The sequence below is a fragment of the Centroberyx gerrardi genome, chromosome 8 (assembly GCF_048128805.1).
Source record: "Centroberyx gerrardi isolate f3 chromosome 8, fCenGer3.hap1.cur.20231027, whole genome shotgun sequence".
In the NCBI taxonomy this organism is placed as follows: Eukaryota; Metazoa; Chordata; class Actinopteri; order Beryciformes; family Berycidae; genus Centroberyx; species Centroberyx gerrardi.
In genome coordinates, this window is record NC_136004.1 from 11,586,513 (window position 1) to 11,603,917 (window position 17,405).

Genomic DNA, 17,405 nt, shown 5'->3' on the forward strand with positions numbered 1-17,405 from the left:
TTCATGAATGTTATTAATTATGTCATGAACCTTTTCCAAATGCGCTGTCCTTAGAAAGAGTCACTCGGATTCTAGCCCACTCCATCTGCATGTATTTGGCTGCATGTCTTTGTTGAGTTAAACAGAGCTAGGGCCCAATTCAGCTTAGCATCAGTCTGGGGAGTTCAGTGTAATAACACCGCTCTGCTCTGTGTGTTTTATGAAAAAGTATAACAGAAGAGTAATGGAATAATTATTGAGGGAGAGCGAGGTTACAAGTGGGTAGGTGAATGTTGTAAGAAATGCTTTCCTAGTCTGAAACGACAAGCTACAACTATAAATAGTGAATTGCAAATAGATGAAAATGCTAATAAGAAGAAAGAGAAATTCCTATTTGCCTTTTTCAGCGCTTTCTGTGTGTGATGAGTGTCGGGGAAAATGCGGAGTGTTCAGTCAGGCTCACAGCAGTGTGCCGCAGGCTGTTTGGAGTATTCAGTCCAGTGTTACTTCTCTCCTCACATGCCTCAGTTTGCACTCAGCCAGCACCAGACACCACAGCTCAAATAAAAGACTCAAGCTTATGAAAGCTATGTATACTAATGCACACTTAACTCACTCAACCCACTGCCCAGGACTGGCAAAACTAAAATGGCACAGAAAACAGGTTTACTGTTACCAGTTAATACTGTGAACAATACTGAAAGTACCATTGTAAGAGAAATAAATGGAGAAAAAGAATGAGTGAGCAACATAGTATATTCAACATAGGCCAGTGGCTATACATTAAAAGGCGATTATAGGGCCAGTTTCTACAGTGCCTTTCCACCTTTACATTATATACTGTATGTGATTACTATAACAATAAATACCCAGGCTCATTTGGTTCTTGAGAAATACTTCATTGTACCATGAAAAGGCATTTTCTCTGGAGAGAAATTATTTTACATCAGAACTGTAAATCAACACTGAAACATAAGTCATATCTTTATTACCCCATGTTACAGGGCACACACAATGTTCAAGTATGCCTGAGAAACTAAATGGAGCAATTAAAAAAAAAACAATAAGGAATAAAAGAGATAAAATGCATTTAAAAATAAGTGAACTGGCATTGCATTTCACAAAAATTCATAAGCTCATGATTTTGGAACAATTCACTGTAAAGTGCTAACTGGTTTGAGCTGACAAAGCACATGTTCCCTTTGAAAGATCATACACATTACTTTACACATGGAGGTACAGTAATAGCCAGTCATCAGGCAAGCAATTACCAACCAGAAGACATGGACCACATTTCATTTATTAGTCCTTTAATATGATAACTGCTTCCTTAATTTCCTTGTTAATGGTAACAACAAGAACCTTGCCACTGGTTGCCAGGACAATGCCAATTACAAATGCTGGTGTTGTCACTGTACAGTTTCCTTCTCTCCTTGTAATTACATGCAATTGACTGACATACAGTATCGAAATCTCAAGTCAAGTCCTTCAAATCCTTTTACGGATAGGAATCCTTGAACAAAAGGGATGAGAGTGTGAGGGGAGGAGAGCAATTTTTGAGGAGTGCAGGAGGCCTTCCCATACTCCTCCTCCTCTTCCTCTCCTCCCCCCTTGATGTGGTGGGCTGGCCCGACAAAAGCAGGGATCTGTCCAGCTGATGCCTGCCTTCCTACAGGTCCTGAGAATCCACTGTTTTCCATTGCGCCTCTCATTGGGAGGCAATTTGTTTTTTTAAAAAAAGAAAGAAACAAACAAAAATCTGGAGGGGATTGGGTCAATAAATTTTCCCCCAGAATCCGCCTAAAACGGATATTCACCCTCCCACCCCAATCCTAACCATAAAAAAGGTAAAAACAAGGTGTACTGCAGAATGGCTTTACTCCTCACAGTCTGTGGGGGGAGCTAGAGCCCCTAGGAGCTGAGGTGCGGTTGGTGGTCTTGCGGCTGTTCTGTCGTGTCTGATTCATCTTGGTGGCCGAAGGTCTCCGAGCGTCAGGCTGGCGCCTCCCCTGGGGGCCCCTCCGTTTGCCCCTCTGCCCCGCACGGCCCCTTCCGGCCCCCGCTGGTCACTTGCGTGAGTGCAGTGTGTCCTGAAACTTGGTGCTGGTGTAGCGGACATGAAATCCTTTTTTGTTGATTGTATCGTCAGAGCGGAACTTGATGACGATGGAGTCTCCGGCCGAGTAGATCTCCTCTGGAGGCTGGCAACGAACAAAACAACACGTTAACTTTGTGGCTGTCGCTTTCAGGTTCTCTGACTGCACTTCAATTAAAACTAAAGACTTCTTACAGATCCACACTGAGCGAATTAACTACCATGATGGATGGCTTCTTGGACTGCAGGGGAACTGCTCGTTCTATAACAGTCAGGGGCCAAGTAAGGGTCCTGGACCAGGACTGGCCCTTTCCAGCTTTATTTGGATTGGGGCTTTGGCTGCTATTGAAGTAAGGATAAAATATACAACACTGATGATTAGTGCCAGGTGCACCATTGGAGAGAGCACATTTTTTCCTCTGAACAAAACCATATACAGCACTTCATATATTTCTACTGTTTTGAGTTTTAAGTCAGCTGGACTTTTCTATGAAATCAAAGAAAATGAGTTACATTATGTGTGAGAGCAGAAAATATGCAACGCTTGAGCTGTATATTTTTTAGGATACTGACATCACATGCATCATAATTCGGAATAACATATTGTAAAATAATTAGTTGGTTCAGGTGCTCAGGCAGTTGCCCTGTGGCTAGAACAAAAAGAGCCTTTGCTCCGCGCAGCCTAAGCTTCTTTACAATTCATCTGTTGTCAAATATGTGCAACCAACTGAAAAAGATCAGACTGATTAAAGCCACCATGTGTAACCGGAATATTATAGCTGGAATAGGCTAATAAGTCTTGCTTTAGTGGGCGAGGTATTAAAAACACAAAAAGACAGCAGACTACAAATTTCATTATGTGTAGACCCGGCGCTATGTAGCCTACTATTTAATTGAGAAAGGCCCTTGGGCTGAAAAGTAAGCCTTTCCTGCTCTATAATGAGTTTTCACCCCACTTTAGACTAAATTGTGCCAGTTTATTCCAACCTGTTTTAAAAAAAGAAACTTGATTGAGGAGCCACTCCCTGGTGTACTGAGAGGGTTACGTACCCTGCAGCAACTGATTCATAGGAACAGGCATGAGTAAAAGGCCAGAGCTTATTATTGGAGTGTGTAAATGAAATCAAGCTGTTCTCTGACCTGGGGAAACTTACATTTCTATTCCCTGCTGGCCTCATTGTTCCAGGCTGCAGCCTCAGCATTGGCTGATTAATTCTCAGTTACAACCCAAAGCCGGAGACTCTGATAGGCTATCGGCACCCATGGGGAGTGTCAGCTTGTATCGAGCTCCGACTGCCTCCAAAGCAATACCCCCAAACCCGGAGGAACACATTAACTTTAACAAAGTGATTAAAGCTGGAGAATGGAGTGGAATTAAGAGCCCAGGGCAGCGCACAAAGTCACTCTATAATAACCCACTGGGAAAGGCTACTCAACAGCAGCGCTAATTCCCAAACAATTGTATTAATGCTGTTCCTGTCGTTCAATAAAAGAGAAATGGGAAGGCTGAAAAGAGCCACGACAAGCCAGCTGTGCTTGGCAGGGAGAAGCCATTTAGAGAGCAGCGGCCGCGACAGAGTGAGCTTACCCCCGAGCCACAGTAACGTCCCAGTCGCGGGGACTTGGTGTCGGCTCCATCGAACAGCTCCATGTAGTCGTAGCCGCAGTCGGCCTCCTCCTCGATCTCAAAGGTCTGGAAGATGAGCTCCACGCCGTAGCCTTTCTCCGCAGAGATCACCCACTGGCAGTCAGAGGCTCCGGGGTAGTTATTGTCCCCAAACTGGGCGTGCGAGAACAGGTCCTTGGTCTTGACTTCAGCCTTCAGGCGACCTCCACACTCTGTGGACAGGAAATGAGTTGGACATGTTGTAGACGGAGGCCAGTGTTGACAAGCAACAAACACAGATGCTGTACAGTCCCATGGCTCATTTGTGGTTTGTAAGTTGCAGCTAGCCAGCTAAAAATTATTCCAAAATACATAGTTAAAGGGCAAAACATCAGCTATAATCCTTGTCAGACAGGGTGGAGAATTGTGACCAAAAAAAAAAAACACTGCAAGGACATTTTTCCACAGATATTGACATGAATAATCAAAGACAGAGTAGACAGAGTCTGTCTGTATACGAGGAGAGGATAGTGGGAGTTGTGTGAAAATGTGCAGCTAAAGTGTGAAGATTGGTAGCTAAGGTTAAATTTTCACAATAACAGAGCGTTCACCTCATTTTATTGAGCTGATACTGCTCAGTCAGTACACAACAGAACATGGTGTGTAGAAAATGCTTTTTTTCCCCAAGTGTTGTAAACCTGAAGAGGAGTTAAGTGTCTGACACCTGAATGACTGACCTGAATTTACCTCGATGCGGTGGGAAAAATAAAGAAACATCATAGAATAAGAGTTACTAAACTTACCTGCAGTGTGGGAGGCCTCGAAGCCCTTCTTCTGCACAGAGTTGTCAGAGAAGAAGCGGATGAACAGCTTATTGGCGCTAGACATGATGGGCGGAGGCTTCTTGGTGCCGCAGAAGCGACCCAGACTCGGGGCCTTTCCGTCTCGCCCGTCGTAGATCTCAATGTGGTCGTAGGCGCACTCCAGGTGGGCCTCCATGTCGATCTCATTGAAGGCCTGGGAACCAAAGAAGATTACAAGAGTACATTCAAAGAATTGTGTTATAGTTCAAGCGATTACAGTCTAGTTGTAGTCTAGTATTTAGTCCTAAAATCTTATTTGACAAAAAACTGCCAATGGGGTGAGGTAATGTCACTTGTTTTGAAAGAATAGCAGCTTGTTTCAAACTGAAATCAATCACTTGAATCAAGGGACATTATCTTGATACATGTGGAGTGAAATGCTTTATTTTCAGATACTGTCACTTCTCTCAAGAAAATTCTCAAAACAGGTGAAACTGCAGTGGAAAGAAGTGAAATTATCTCACTCCACAGACAGCTCTTTTCACTTGTTTTGAGGAAAACAAGTTTGAGTTTAAGACTCAATACTTCACTTAATGACTTCCTGCAATGGACATTTTAGAAACGGCGGCATGCATTAAATTTCTCATTATGACAAAATGAAGGCAATAACAGAAGGGGGAGCCACACATCATTATCAGGAACTGCATACATTTTCTGACAGAACAGTAAACAGATGTTTTCAGTGGATTTCACAATCCAACCAAACACAAAAACTGCACACAAATAAATGAGAATGAGTGAAATGACAAAGAGAGCTGGAGGAAGCACACAGGCACATACGATTTTGATGCGGTGGCCCGGCGTGGTGGAGAGCGCCCAGGTGCACGCCTTCTTGCTGGGGTATTTATCTGGCCAATTGGGGCTGGTGATAGTACCACTCACACTGTTCACTGTGTGATCACAGCCAGCTGTAAAAAGACATCACCGAGTCAACACAGACCTCTGTATCATCCCAACACCGAGCGGGCCAATGTTCAAACTCCACTCATGGGTTCGACAGTTGTTCTTGGCACAGGGAAGCGTGTGCTCGCCCAACCCTAATGACTGCACTACAACAACATCCCCTACAAATGACCCACTGGGCTCCGACCACAAAGGATCAAGACAACCGGAATCAATGTGCCACTGGGTCTAAGGTTCAGCAGTCAAGTGACAGTTGAGGTGAAATACCTTCTTTACAGTCGTGCTTGTTCTCGTGCAGCACAAAGCCACTCCTACACTGACAGCTGTAGCTCCCAAAGGTGTTGACGCACTCGTGCTGACAGCCGCCGTTCTCCTTGGAGCACTCATCTTTGTCTGAAGGAGGACACAGCGAACACAACCTTGGTGACTGCTCCTTATGAAGATGATGACAGATAACACTCCTAGAGTGAAAACACGTGATGGTGTGCACGACAGACACTGGCAGATGGCTCACCTGAGAAGAACTGGGCTTTAAAGCCCTTTTTGGACACTGTATTGTCGGACTTGAACTCAATGCGCATGTTGTTGTACTGGGAGGTGATCGCTTCTGGTTTCTCCGCGCCGCAGAACTTCCCATGTAGCCTTGAATCTGCTGAGAGTCCACTGCGCACCTCCACATAGTCGTACTTACAAACCTGAACAGAGAAACGGAGGATGTAAAGCTGCTGAAACATTGGATTTGGTTTGAATTGATGAAAAACAAAGAGGAGAGTAAAGCTTAATTTGACATAAATTAAAAGTATGACACTTGAGACAAAGAAGCACCACAGTGCAATGGCAGAGATTTACAGAGAAGGAACACAGAACAAACCCACCCCGTGCCGATTCATAATAACCCCAGTGCTCACGTCATTGCCCTCAGTCTCGAAGACGTCAAAGAGCAGGGTGATGCGGTACTGTGTGGGGGCAACCAGCTGCCAGATACAGTTCTTGTTTGGGGGGTACTCTCTGGGCCAGCCGGGGCTGGTGATCGACCCATTCAGCTTGGTGATGAAGCCTCCGCAGGCAGCTGGGAAGGGGAAGGACACAGACTATAGTGACACAGCTTGATATGGCTGCTCAAGTGCTACATGGTAGAAAATAGTTACATTTGAAGTTGACACTGATGTTTCTGTAGTGATATTTTTTTTTATTTTATTCGGTATAGTTTTAGAAGGACAGTGCACAGAGAACAAACGCTTAGGAACTGTGATGTATATGTGAATAGGAACTGTGAACTGTTAAACCAGGAAGTTTCCTGGAAAGAACCATGACATTATGTACTAATTATAGATAAAATAGAGAAACAGTTCAATGGTAGAGTAGGCCTAAATGGTAACAAGAAAAAAACATGAAATTATGTAGTAGTTCTACAGAAAATGGAAGTGGTCAGTTTGGTGGAGTTGATAAGGAACTGTAAATTTCTACGGAAAAAAAAAAAGAAAAAAAATATTTTCTGGAAAGAACTGCAAAACTATAAACTATTTATTGGAAATTGGAATACGAGCCAGAGGTCAACTTGGTAGCCCAAGTCATTATTCATATAATTAAAGTAGGATGATGGTGGTACAAAGAAATGAGAGCTTTGCTAAAAACAAATCCTTTGTGTTCTACATTAACCTGATTATTCCCTGACCTGCCAGTGAGGTCTCCGGCAAGCTTTGCATCAGTTATGCAATATACAATACACTCCACCAACTGTTGTTACTCATCCCCCACCCTGCCCCTTCAAATCTTTGCAGAGATTTGTGTCATTCCAAAGGATTAACCTGGTTATGTTTAGTGACAACCTTTATTTGTTTTCTACAAGCTTTACACTACCAAAATGGGATAAGCTGAATGTTGGTACACATGATAATGATGTAGTGACAGTCGTCTTCCTCTAGGGGCGGACAGTGGTTAGGTGGTCACACAGATATCGTAGAGCTTGTATACTAGTCATTAGGCCTTAGACAACAACATATCATTTGAGATCAAAATAATTCTCATATTGTTGTAACTCAGATCTTTAAAAGATAGTGCCCAGTGGAAGAATCACTGTTGGCATCACCTCTGGCTTTCAGGGATGACTGTACTTACTGTATTTGGGTGGCAGTGACTAACTGTGAGAAATGCTGTAGCATGTTAATTGCATGGTGAGGAGGGCTGGTCGCTTTTTCTCCCTGTACTTACCCTCACAGCTGCGCTTGTCGGCAGCCAGCTCGTAGCCCGGGTCGCAGGCACACTTGTAGCTGCCTAGTGTGTTGACACAGCGTTGCTCACAGCGACCGTTGTCCGGCTTGGAGCACTCGTCCATCTCTAAAAGCACAAAGATATGTTAGGACCCTCTAGCTGGCCCCCTGGCTCAATGGCTTACAAGAGAAAACCCTCCAAAACAACAGCAGAGCGTTACGCAGAATTCAACCGTACAAGCGGGACAAAAACAAAAACGTTACTGGAACATGTCACAACAGATATAAAGATTTGGACGTTCTCCCCTCTAGTACATAACCCCTTAACCTCTGACCTTTGAAAAAGTTGGCAGCAAAGCCGGCCTTGTTGACAGAACCGTCCGAAACAAACTTCATCCATAACTGGTTGGAGCTGGTTTTGATGTCGTCTGGCTTGTCGTAGCCACAGAAGCGGCCCAGCAGAGGGCTGTTCTCTGAGTTCCCGTCACGCACCTCCAGGTAGTCATAGGCACAACTGTCATGTCTCTCAATCTGGGGAAGGGTACAGGCACCGAGGTCAGAGCCTCACACCAGCAAAACCTCTGAATTATTTGTAAAAGTCATTCAAAAGTGAGTTTGTGTGGAGGAAAGTATGTTTATACATCGCTCAATGCCACGAGCAACAAAGGACTGGTGTCTTACCTCAAAGGACTGGAAGGTAAGGCCTACATGGTAGCCCTGAGCCACAGAAATCTTCCATATGCACACTTTGTTGGGCCTGTAGTCGTCGGGGTAGTTAGGGGACTGAATCTGCCCGTTGTCCTTCTTCACCTCCCCACCACAGATGGCTGCATGTGACAACAAAAACAATACTGACGCTCCCTGGATAGCAGTTTCATCGGCACATGCCTCTCAAAAAGCATGTGCTCACTATTGTGACTTGCGCAATGTGGATTACCTAAAATGCCTCCACCAGCAGCACGCACACACACACACACACACACACACCATCCCTCTGCACGATTGAGTCTGGAAACAATGGAGCTGAATGTGAGGGCTGGCCAAAATCTGATTAATGCAGCGTAAAGTGCCTGACACATCAGCAGTAGGGAAGCCAAGACCTGTGGATATTACTGGGTCTGTGAGCAGCAGCTTTCAGGCACATTGCTGGCTGTGTGACTTGCCATGCTTTCAGTCAGCTGAGTGGTGTGCTGGGGAAGGGTGTGGGGGGGGGGAGGATTGTTGAATGGGTGCTCACCCTCGTATACGGCGGAGAAACCTTTTCCCACCCAGTTGCTGCTGCTCCGGAACTCAATCCACAGCCGGCTGTCGGTGGAGATGATTGGCTCAGGCAGCTTATCACCACAAAAACGACCTGGGACACACACACACACACACACACACACACACGTAAATACACACACAAAGACCTGATCACCACTTTACCTGCAACAGCAACATTCAAGTACAGGCAGTAAAAACATGAACACACAATTTGCAATTCATTTTAGCATTTAAAAGTAATCTTTTAGGTTATGACTAAAAGAAATGACATCTTGGAACTTGTTTAATCCATCAAAACTCATGGAAAACTCATGGATTAATATACAGACCCGTTTTACTCTAGTGTTTATGTAAACAAATCATTTATAGCCTCAAAATACATGTAAAACGTCACATGCTGTCAGACCTGGTATCAAAAGCTCAGAACCAAATCTCTGCAAAAATCAGAGTGAAAAACATCTTGAATCCAATAAATCACTTTGTAAACAAACCCAGAGAAAAAGTAAATGTACAGTATTTTCCTGTTATTACTGACCTTTGAGCGGGGCCTTCCTCCAGTATCCATCTCGGATCTCCACATGGTCGTACCAACACAAGTGACTCCTGTACAGATCCATGGAGGTGAAGTTCAGAATGATCTTAAAAACAGAGAGAGAGCGTGATTACTGACATGGTAAGGGGTCACACAGCGCTAATGCTGAAAGAGTGTGAGGTTATCATCCCGTTAAACAACAAAATAAATAACAGAGATACCACAACCACATCAGTGTAAACAGACAGCGGTGTGGTTTTAAGATGTCTCAGAGTTGGCCTGGCATTTTCCATGAACTCATGCATCATACCTTTTCTCCTGGCGTGACTGATATTCTCCAGATGCAGTGCATGTAGGCTGAGTATCCATTGGGGAAGCCAGGGGAGGAGAAGTTCCCGCTGCTGTCCTGCAGACTGTCCCCGCATCCTATACACAGAAACACACACACACAGACCCGCACATAAGGCTTGAGCCAATGAGCATAAGGCACCGCCAATTAGTTTCTGCCTGAAAACACCTACGCCATTGATTCCAGCTGTACAGACAAACAGCTCTGAAGTAAATCCCCTGAAACCTCGCTGCAGAGACAGATGCTTGATGCTGGAATTATAACACCGAATGTGAAGTAAAGGGCAGCGCTTTTATGTTCAAAGGCACATCTGCTGATAATATTCAACCCCCCCGCCCCAATACACACACACACACACACACACACACTCAACACCTCTTCCAGATGATGATCACACAAAGGAATAGAGAGCGTGAAACATATTCTCTGAGCATCCTCTGAAAATAAACCTGGCCCACTATAAATAACCCGGCCCTCTGGAGGACATGATGCATTATGTACATGTTGCCAGTTACAAACCTCCCTTAGTTTGACTGGCAAACCTAACTGTGCTGCAGGGACTGATTCCAGCCGGTATACATGACCTGGGGGTGGGGAGGATCCATGTAAAGGCTGAGGGAGGTTCACGCCAAGTGGGGGGAAAGATTTATTTGTTATTTATCACCGTGCATTTATATGTTATTTAAGTCAGAGAGAGAAAATGATAGAGAATGGAAATGCATCCTGGGTTGGGAACTATCTTGGGACTATCTACAGATTATTACCTCTGCGCTTCCTTTACCCCGCTCGGCTTCAGTGGGAATAAGGAAAACATCTCCCCCAACTGTTTACGCTCAGTGCTTCCCTTGTGGACAGTGTGTAAACGGTAAAACGGGCAGGCGTGAGCTGCAAGTTCTGTCTAATAATGCTTGGCAGAGGTCTGCCAATGCTAAGCCATTAACAAGCACTCTGGCACACTACGGGGATGACAAATGCTCCCAGGAATGCTGTGCGAGTGGGAGATCCGTGGCTCTTTAAGGATTTTTTTTTTTTCCAAGAACACGTGGAGAGACTCTACCTCATCCCCCACACTGTGCGCCACATCATCCACTCTGCTTCTCCCTCACGAGAGAGAGAGATTGTCAGGGAGAAGGAGAGCGCGCTCGCACAGACATATATTTATAAAGCCCCGCCAACGAGAGCCATTTACGGTTAAAACTTCCACTTCTACAGTGAAACCACACCGGCTGGTCCAGCTCTGGTCACCATCACCATGTTTATTCATTGAGCTTTAATGTGGGGCTGACAGCTCAGCTATCCTTGCCTGACCTACAATTAACTCTCTGACATCAAATCTATTCAGCAGATGGTTATTCTAAATGTACATCTGCTAATGCTATGAATTCAGTTTACTTCAAAAGCTTGTTTTGCCAACAGCATTAAATCCACTCACATCTTTGTAAGCATAAACAAAGTGACAGGTTCGGAAAAATGCCAGGGTTGTGCAACTCCCTTAGGATATAGCTGTACAGTTTACAATGTAAATGCTGTGATCTGTGGAGTGTGGATTCACAACAACCATTTTAGTTATTGTCTTCTCCAGACCAGCTGTTCTTTTGCGTCTATCTGGGAACGAGTGATGACAAACTTCCTGTCCCCGGGTAGTGTTTACACTCCTCCTGGCTTGGGAGTCTCGGAAACTGTAGCCAAGGAGCCACACCACATCAATAGTAGATGCTTGGCTATTTTACGCACAATGTAAACTACATCTGGGAAACGCAGGGGGAGCTTCGTACAATTCTCTCTCTCTCTCAGCGTTATGTTGCGTATACATGCAAAAATAGAAAAACAAGAAAAACCCATAGCAGACAGGATCTGTCATTTTGGTCTTACTGGAGCATTTGTAGAGTTTGCGTGCCTGTGCGATATCCCCTTTGCTAAGTCTGGTTCTCTGGCCAATGGGTGGTCGCACGCCGTTCACATCGTAGCGTGGCAGGATGGTGTCCAGGAAGATGCCTCTGCAATTCAGGAAGAGAAACCGCTGTTAATGCCACATAAAAAAACGGGTGGCAAGCATACCATCCTTCTAATCATACATACACCCATGTGTTTGCTCACAGATAGAGTGAATTACCATCCATCAGTGCCGTCAGTCACTGTCAGAGTTTCAAAAGAATTAAGACTTATACCAATATACCAAGTGGTTACATTCAGTCTCCTTCAAGCCAAACAAATACACATAATCAGACAATTGTTTAAGGATATTACTTTATGGTTAAGCAATGGAGAAATTGCCATTTGCCATTAAATGAAAACAGCAAAGAGCAAAGGAGCTTGAAGGGCACGATTCTCACATTTACCTTGGATCAGCATTTTGGATTTTAGATGAGGCATGAAAATCTGGCAATTTAGAACAATAACTATGCAATTGCTAAAAAAAGGCCCTTTGCTGTCATGAAATGTCTATATAGATTTTGCAAGATTTCTCTGCTATAAGATCAGATATAAGGAAATTGGTTGCTATTTGTTCTTTCAAAAAAAAAAAAAAAGTATGTTAATACAGGGCTGAACCTCCAGACATTATAATGACTTGGCGCCAGTCAAGATGGAGATGATGGAGAGAGTGTGAAGCCCTCTTCCTGCTGGTGACCTGAGCATGAGCAAGCAAACCCACACCCATGTGAATATAAGAGCCTTATCATTAGTGACATTAACCAAACTGATTGTGCTGTAATAAAGCTATTGCAAACTCATAAACCTCTTTTCTCCACATTAATATTCTATTCATATATAAACCAAACACACTTAACAAGGCAAGGTGAATTGTGAATTGCTGTGACCTGTGTATGCCCGACGTGTTTTATATGTAATGGTGTCTTTGACTTTTGACTTTTTAGTGGGGGTTTTTTTAGGACACATTTCCCCTTGACCCATCATCATTTAATGCCACTTTCTAATAATGCACAAGATTTGATTGATGTTCACTGATTATGTGCAGCCATCTTCTTGCCCCCCCCACCCTATAAAGGTGTGCCTTTAAAAGGAGTTTACGCCAAAGCTCCATCTAAATTATTTCAATGTCTTGTTTCGTAAAGTTTACAGCGATTCATTCAAACCTACTCTCTGCTGGCTGAAATGCAATAGATGGACAGCTGCAGTCGCTGATCACCTCTCAGGCCGTGTGAGTGTCTCTGAGACTAGGGGTCACACAGGCACGTCTGCCCTACAGATGGAAGAAAGCTAAGAGCCTGAGCCCCTCTCTCGAAATGCTGGGAGGAAATCAAATCAGATTACATGAGCTTTGAAGGTAGAGATGTGAACAACAGCCACATGTATTATTAGAATTTAACGCCCGAAATGACAAGTATGATTTAAAAAAGGCTCCAGTCAGGCATGCATTTAGCTAAAAAAAAAAAAAAAAAAAGTACAGAACAGTTAGTCCAGAAAGAACCTTTTCACACTGCTGTCTCACTTGACACTTTGCTAGTTTATCATCTCCTTTTTTCTCCAGGCATTGGCGAGCAATGGCCCAGCTCCCTGGCCGTTCCCATGGTGACATGCCTATCAACGCCAGGCATGTGCAAACAGAGCAGCCTGAGCTAACAGTTTAGACTCTGCCTGCCTGTCTGTCTGTGAGCTTCCAGGAGCCCGTATGCTGGCTGCCGGTGAACGCCACTCCAGCCGGTGTCAGTGCAGACAAAGGGCACACTGGCAGGTCTCTATTTGAGTTGGCACTGCTCCATGCACCCGGCCTGAAAAATGTCTCTAGAGCAGGGGGGCGGTGTAAAGCTGTGGGTCGGGTAACACACCCCAGACAAAAAGCACGGGGATCAGCCTTGCTTGTCCCCGGGAGACACCTCAAAACATGAGGACAAGCCATGAAATCTTCCCAACAACACCCGCAGCAAAGGCCCCGGCTTCCCACGGTGATTTACAGTAAAAACACACAGCAAACACACTGGCTAATAATGGGCTAACAAAGGAAGACATTGGTACAGGTAGATCAGCCAATCAGCGCTCGAGGAAAAGTGCTTGGACTGACTTGTGAAAAGCTAACAGGAGCCCCTTGTCTCCTAATACGGTTCTCTGAAACATTGCCCAACAGGGGCAGCCGTTCCTCTCTCATGTCTAAACAGTCGTATTGATCATGGGGAGAAACCAAGTTCCACGAAGTAGGATGGCAACTACTGAGCTGGAGAGAAAACAGACGAGGGCGGATTAACCGCCGTAAACATACTGCAGTGCTGGGCATTCCACGGTGCAGCAGGCTGCGGCGCATACCACATATTCACAAGATCAAGAGGTTAAGTCCAATTCTTGACCTATAATGACAGCGGCTAAATGCACATATCCTGCTGGGCTGAGCGAAATCCAATGTGAGAGGAAGTGTAGATCCCACAGTACCATGCTCCAAAATGTTACTTTTACTTAATACAAACAAATCTTTTATCTGCTCTATTGGGTTTTGTTCAGGTCACCCAATAATTCCTGTAGACCTGAAGGCCCACCGGGGTGAAAACGTTGTCTGTATGAAGTAAAATGTTTGCAGCATAATGTTGCAGATTCTATATTTGCTCTCATACGTGATGCTGATCTATGCCACAAGTCATCCCATATCTCTCCCCTGACTTTCCTGTCATCATGTACAATACTATACAGTAAAAACAAAGCAAAATAAATAAAGTAAAAAATCCAACTGTGCAGTATTTCAGTTACATTCTGTGTGGAGTGCATTCTTGACATACAGCTTGGATACACAGAGCCAGACAGCCATTTCTGCACATTGGCCTACACCCAGCCACGGCAGCCTTTTAGACAAAGATTCCCTCTCTGCTTCCCAGAATCTGGTTGCCACAAGTGCATGGCAGTTGATTTGGGAAGAGGCCCATACATTGAGAGAGTAACAGAGGGCATGGAGGAGCGCTATGAACCGGCGGGAAAAAAATAAATAAAAATACGACTGGTGAAGAGGGCCAAGTAAGAACAAAAGGCCAGCCAACAGCTGGTTCTCATATCAGAGTGAGGTGGTAATGATCACGGTCTGGGCTCACTCATCCTTTGCTTTCACTCGCGTGTGCCCAGAGCTCACATTACACCCACTCTAGCTTACTGAGGACTGTCAAAACCATTCCTGCTAAAGGTAGAACATTGCATAGTTGGAATGGCTGTCCCTGCAGCTGTCCAAAAGGTTCCCCCATTTTGTTTATCTAAGGCATTTTGCAATAGAGCCAGGGGTTAAACTGCATTTTTCGAAGGCACAACAAACTGGAAGTCATAATATGCTCATGGCAGCAGGAGGTAACCACAATATTCATGACTTTATATGTGAAGTTTGGTGTCACAGTGCCTTGTCTGATTGTCATACGAAAGAATTTAATATACATGGAAAAGTTGTCAAGAAGCCGCTTTGCAGTGATGCTTTACGTAATTACAATGATGACTCAGAAGCTGTAACTGAGTCAACTCTCCCCAAGAAATCTATTTTGGCTTTGCCATCATCCAGCTGGTAAAAGACACTTCAAATAAACCACAGCCTAGAAATGACTGGTAGAGTCCAGACTGACAAATGTTTGTCATGAGGCTTTTTCTGGTCCAAGCCTCCGTCTGACATTGTGACGGCCCTGTCTACTGCTGACTGACAGTGCAACATCTGGAAAGGCTTCCTGCTGCATCAAACAGGGGATAAGAAATGAGGTCAGCTAGCACACAGGGACACCCTGACACACTGAAGTGTCATTAAGACTATGATACAATATGATATAAAAGCTCTGCTTTTCAAAGGCCAGGAAGACCATTTGGGAGAGTTTGAATGGAACAGGTTTCCAGTATCCAACACATTTAATACCTTGCTCGACTCTGAGCTGGTCTCCTACAGTCTAGTTGCTTATGCTTGTTTATCAGTTATTTGTTTTCTGTCCAAAGTCTAAGGTACACTCTCCAAAACCATTTGAATCTGTTTCAGGGTCATTTTCTGACACTAGACTCCAAGGATTAGAAATTAGGCAGAAGCTTTCAGTCAGACGTAAAGGAAACTACATTAAAGTTTCCAATGCTCCATTCGTTAACCCATGTAGGTGATTAGGGGTTGACCTAAATTGTGCTTGGAGTGGAGTAGACATATAGTAGCATGGTATATATTATAACACCTGGGTGCTATGAGGCTTTGCAGCAGACACCTAAGAAATAAATCCATGAGCGCCTACACAAGTCTGGGATGTCGGATCATGTTGCTAACGACCAAAACCTCTTCAAAGGGCCTTTTGGAACATAATGAGGCGGTTCACAGTATGAGAGTGCAACGTTTACAAGCAGCTTCACAGTCCTATGAAAGTGGCAGGCAGAAATTTTGTAGTGATGAAGCAGGGCTACTGTTGCTGCTGGGCTAGCTCAGCCCCAGGATCGATGGACTGCTTTACTGGGGCTCCTGCTGCAAAACCAGCAGGAGCCAAGCAGAGGTGTGCTTAATTGGAACAGGCTGTGGGTAGGAGCTAGTTCATCTCAGACACACACTTTCAACTACGGCTTCCAAAACAGTCAGTCCAGCTAGAAAGACTTGGCTTTCACTTTTAATAAATCTCTATCATATAAATCAATATACATAAATCACAGAACAGCAACTGAAAAAAGGTCTTTTAGATTAGATTTTTGGGCATTTTGCCTTTATTAGATGAAAGTGTAGAGAGAAAGGAAAGATTGGGAGAGAGAGAAGGATGACATGCGGTCCTGGGCCGGAGTTGAACCCAGGACGTTGCGTTTACATGGTACGCGGACGCCCCCCTGAAAAAAACGGTCTTTTAGAGATTATACATTTTATTCCCTGGCAAACGAGACCCCAAAGTGAAAACATTGATTATGGCTTGTGTTCCTATCTTCATAGTGCAAATACTGCAAAAGGCACAACAATAGTGCAAATACTGCAAAAGATACTGGTTTGGCTGCCAGGACGGGCAAAACTTAGAAAGCAACAACTCAGCCAGAATTGAAATGGGCAGATATGTGATCCCCCTCTCTGGGACCTAAACGGAAAAGCTAAATGGAACCGGATACATCAAATTTCATGACATGTTACTTCAGGCACCTCAGTGTATTCTTTTTTGACCCTCAGTAATCCCAATACGGCGTCAGGCGATTTAATCTTGTCCAAATATTAGACACATCACATCAGTGCTCCTCCAGTCTCTCTAAAGCATCCTATAATGTAAGCACTTACATTATTTGTTCAAAAGGTCCCAGGCAAAAAGACAATTGCATAAGAGAAGGAAGTGAGACATATTTTCAGCAGCTCTTTGTAAAGGCGAGGTACTGACATGTTCATAAGTTGCATCAATGTGATTTCTCAAGAAACCCCACTCTGTCTCTGTGCACCTAAACTCAAACAGTGAGGAAGCAATCCAGATCCAAGACAGACATTCCAGTACCAGTGGGCCTTTGCAAAAACATGAGTACTTGATGTCCGCAAGCTACAGGTTTTAGCTTTCCAGTGATTTAATAGATGGGAAGAATTCTACATTTATGTGTTTTTTCCTCAAGCTTTGGGAAATAAAACCATATTACTCAACAGCATACACACACACACATACACCCGGTCCATTACAGATGTATGTAGTCATAAAACACAATGAGGGG

At 44.3% G+C, this 17,405-nt stretch overlaps 1 protein-coding gene across 3 annotated transcripts in view; it reads right to left on the bottom strand.

Annotated features, from left to right (window-relative positions):
- Positions 1-742: 742 nt before the first annotated feature.
- The window catches only part of bmp1a (bone morphogenetic protein 1a), a 31,228-nt gene continuing 14,565 nt past the window's right edge, over positions 743-17,405 (bottom strand). For 2 of the 3 annotated variants that reach the window (XM_071924795.2, XM_071924787.1), the window contains 14 exons: positions 11,673-11,797; positions 9,762-9,877; positions 9,455-9,557; positions 8,894-9,010; positions 8,338-8,483; positions 7,992-8,187; positions 7,658-7,783; positions 6,322-6,515; positions 5,961-6,141; positions 5,714-5,839; positions 5,324-5,451; positions 4,484-4,697; positions 3,663-3,913; positions 743-2,180 (listed from right to left, as the gene is read on the bottom strand). In XM_071924795.2, the coding sequence (XP_071780896.2) occupies positions 2,046-2,180; positions 3,663-3,913; positions 4,484-4,697; positions 5,324-5,451; positions 5,714-5,839; positions 5,961-6,141; positions 6,322-6,515; positions 7,658-7,783; positions 7,992-8,187; positions 8,338-8,483; positions 8,894-9,010; positions 9,455-9,557; positions 9,762-9,877; positions 11,673-11,797 (2,158 nt within the window). In that variant the 3' untranslated portion in view covers positions 743-2,045. The remainder of the gene's footprint in view (positions 2,181-3,662; positions 3,914-4,483; positions 4,698-5,323; positions 5,452-5,713; positions 5,840-5,960; positions 6,142-6,321; positions 6,516-7,657; positions 7,784-7,991; positions 8,188-8,337; positions 8,484-8,893; positions 9,011-9,454; positions 9,558-9,761; positions 9,878-11,672; positions 11,798-17,405) is intronic. The other variant, XM_071924778.2, reaches the window with a different exon arrangement.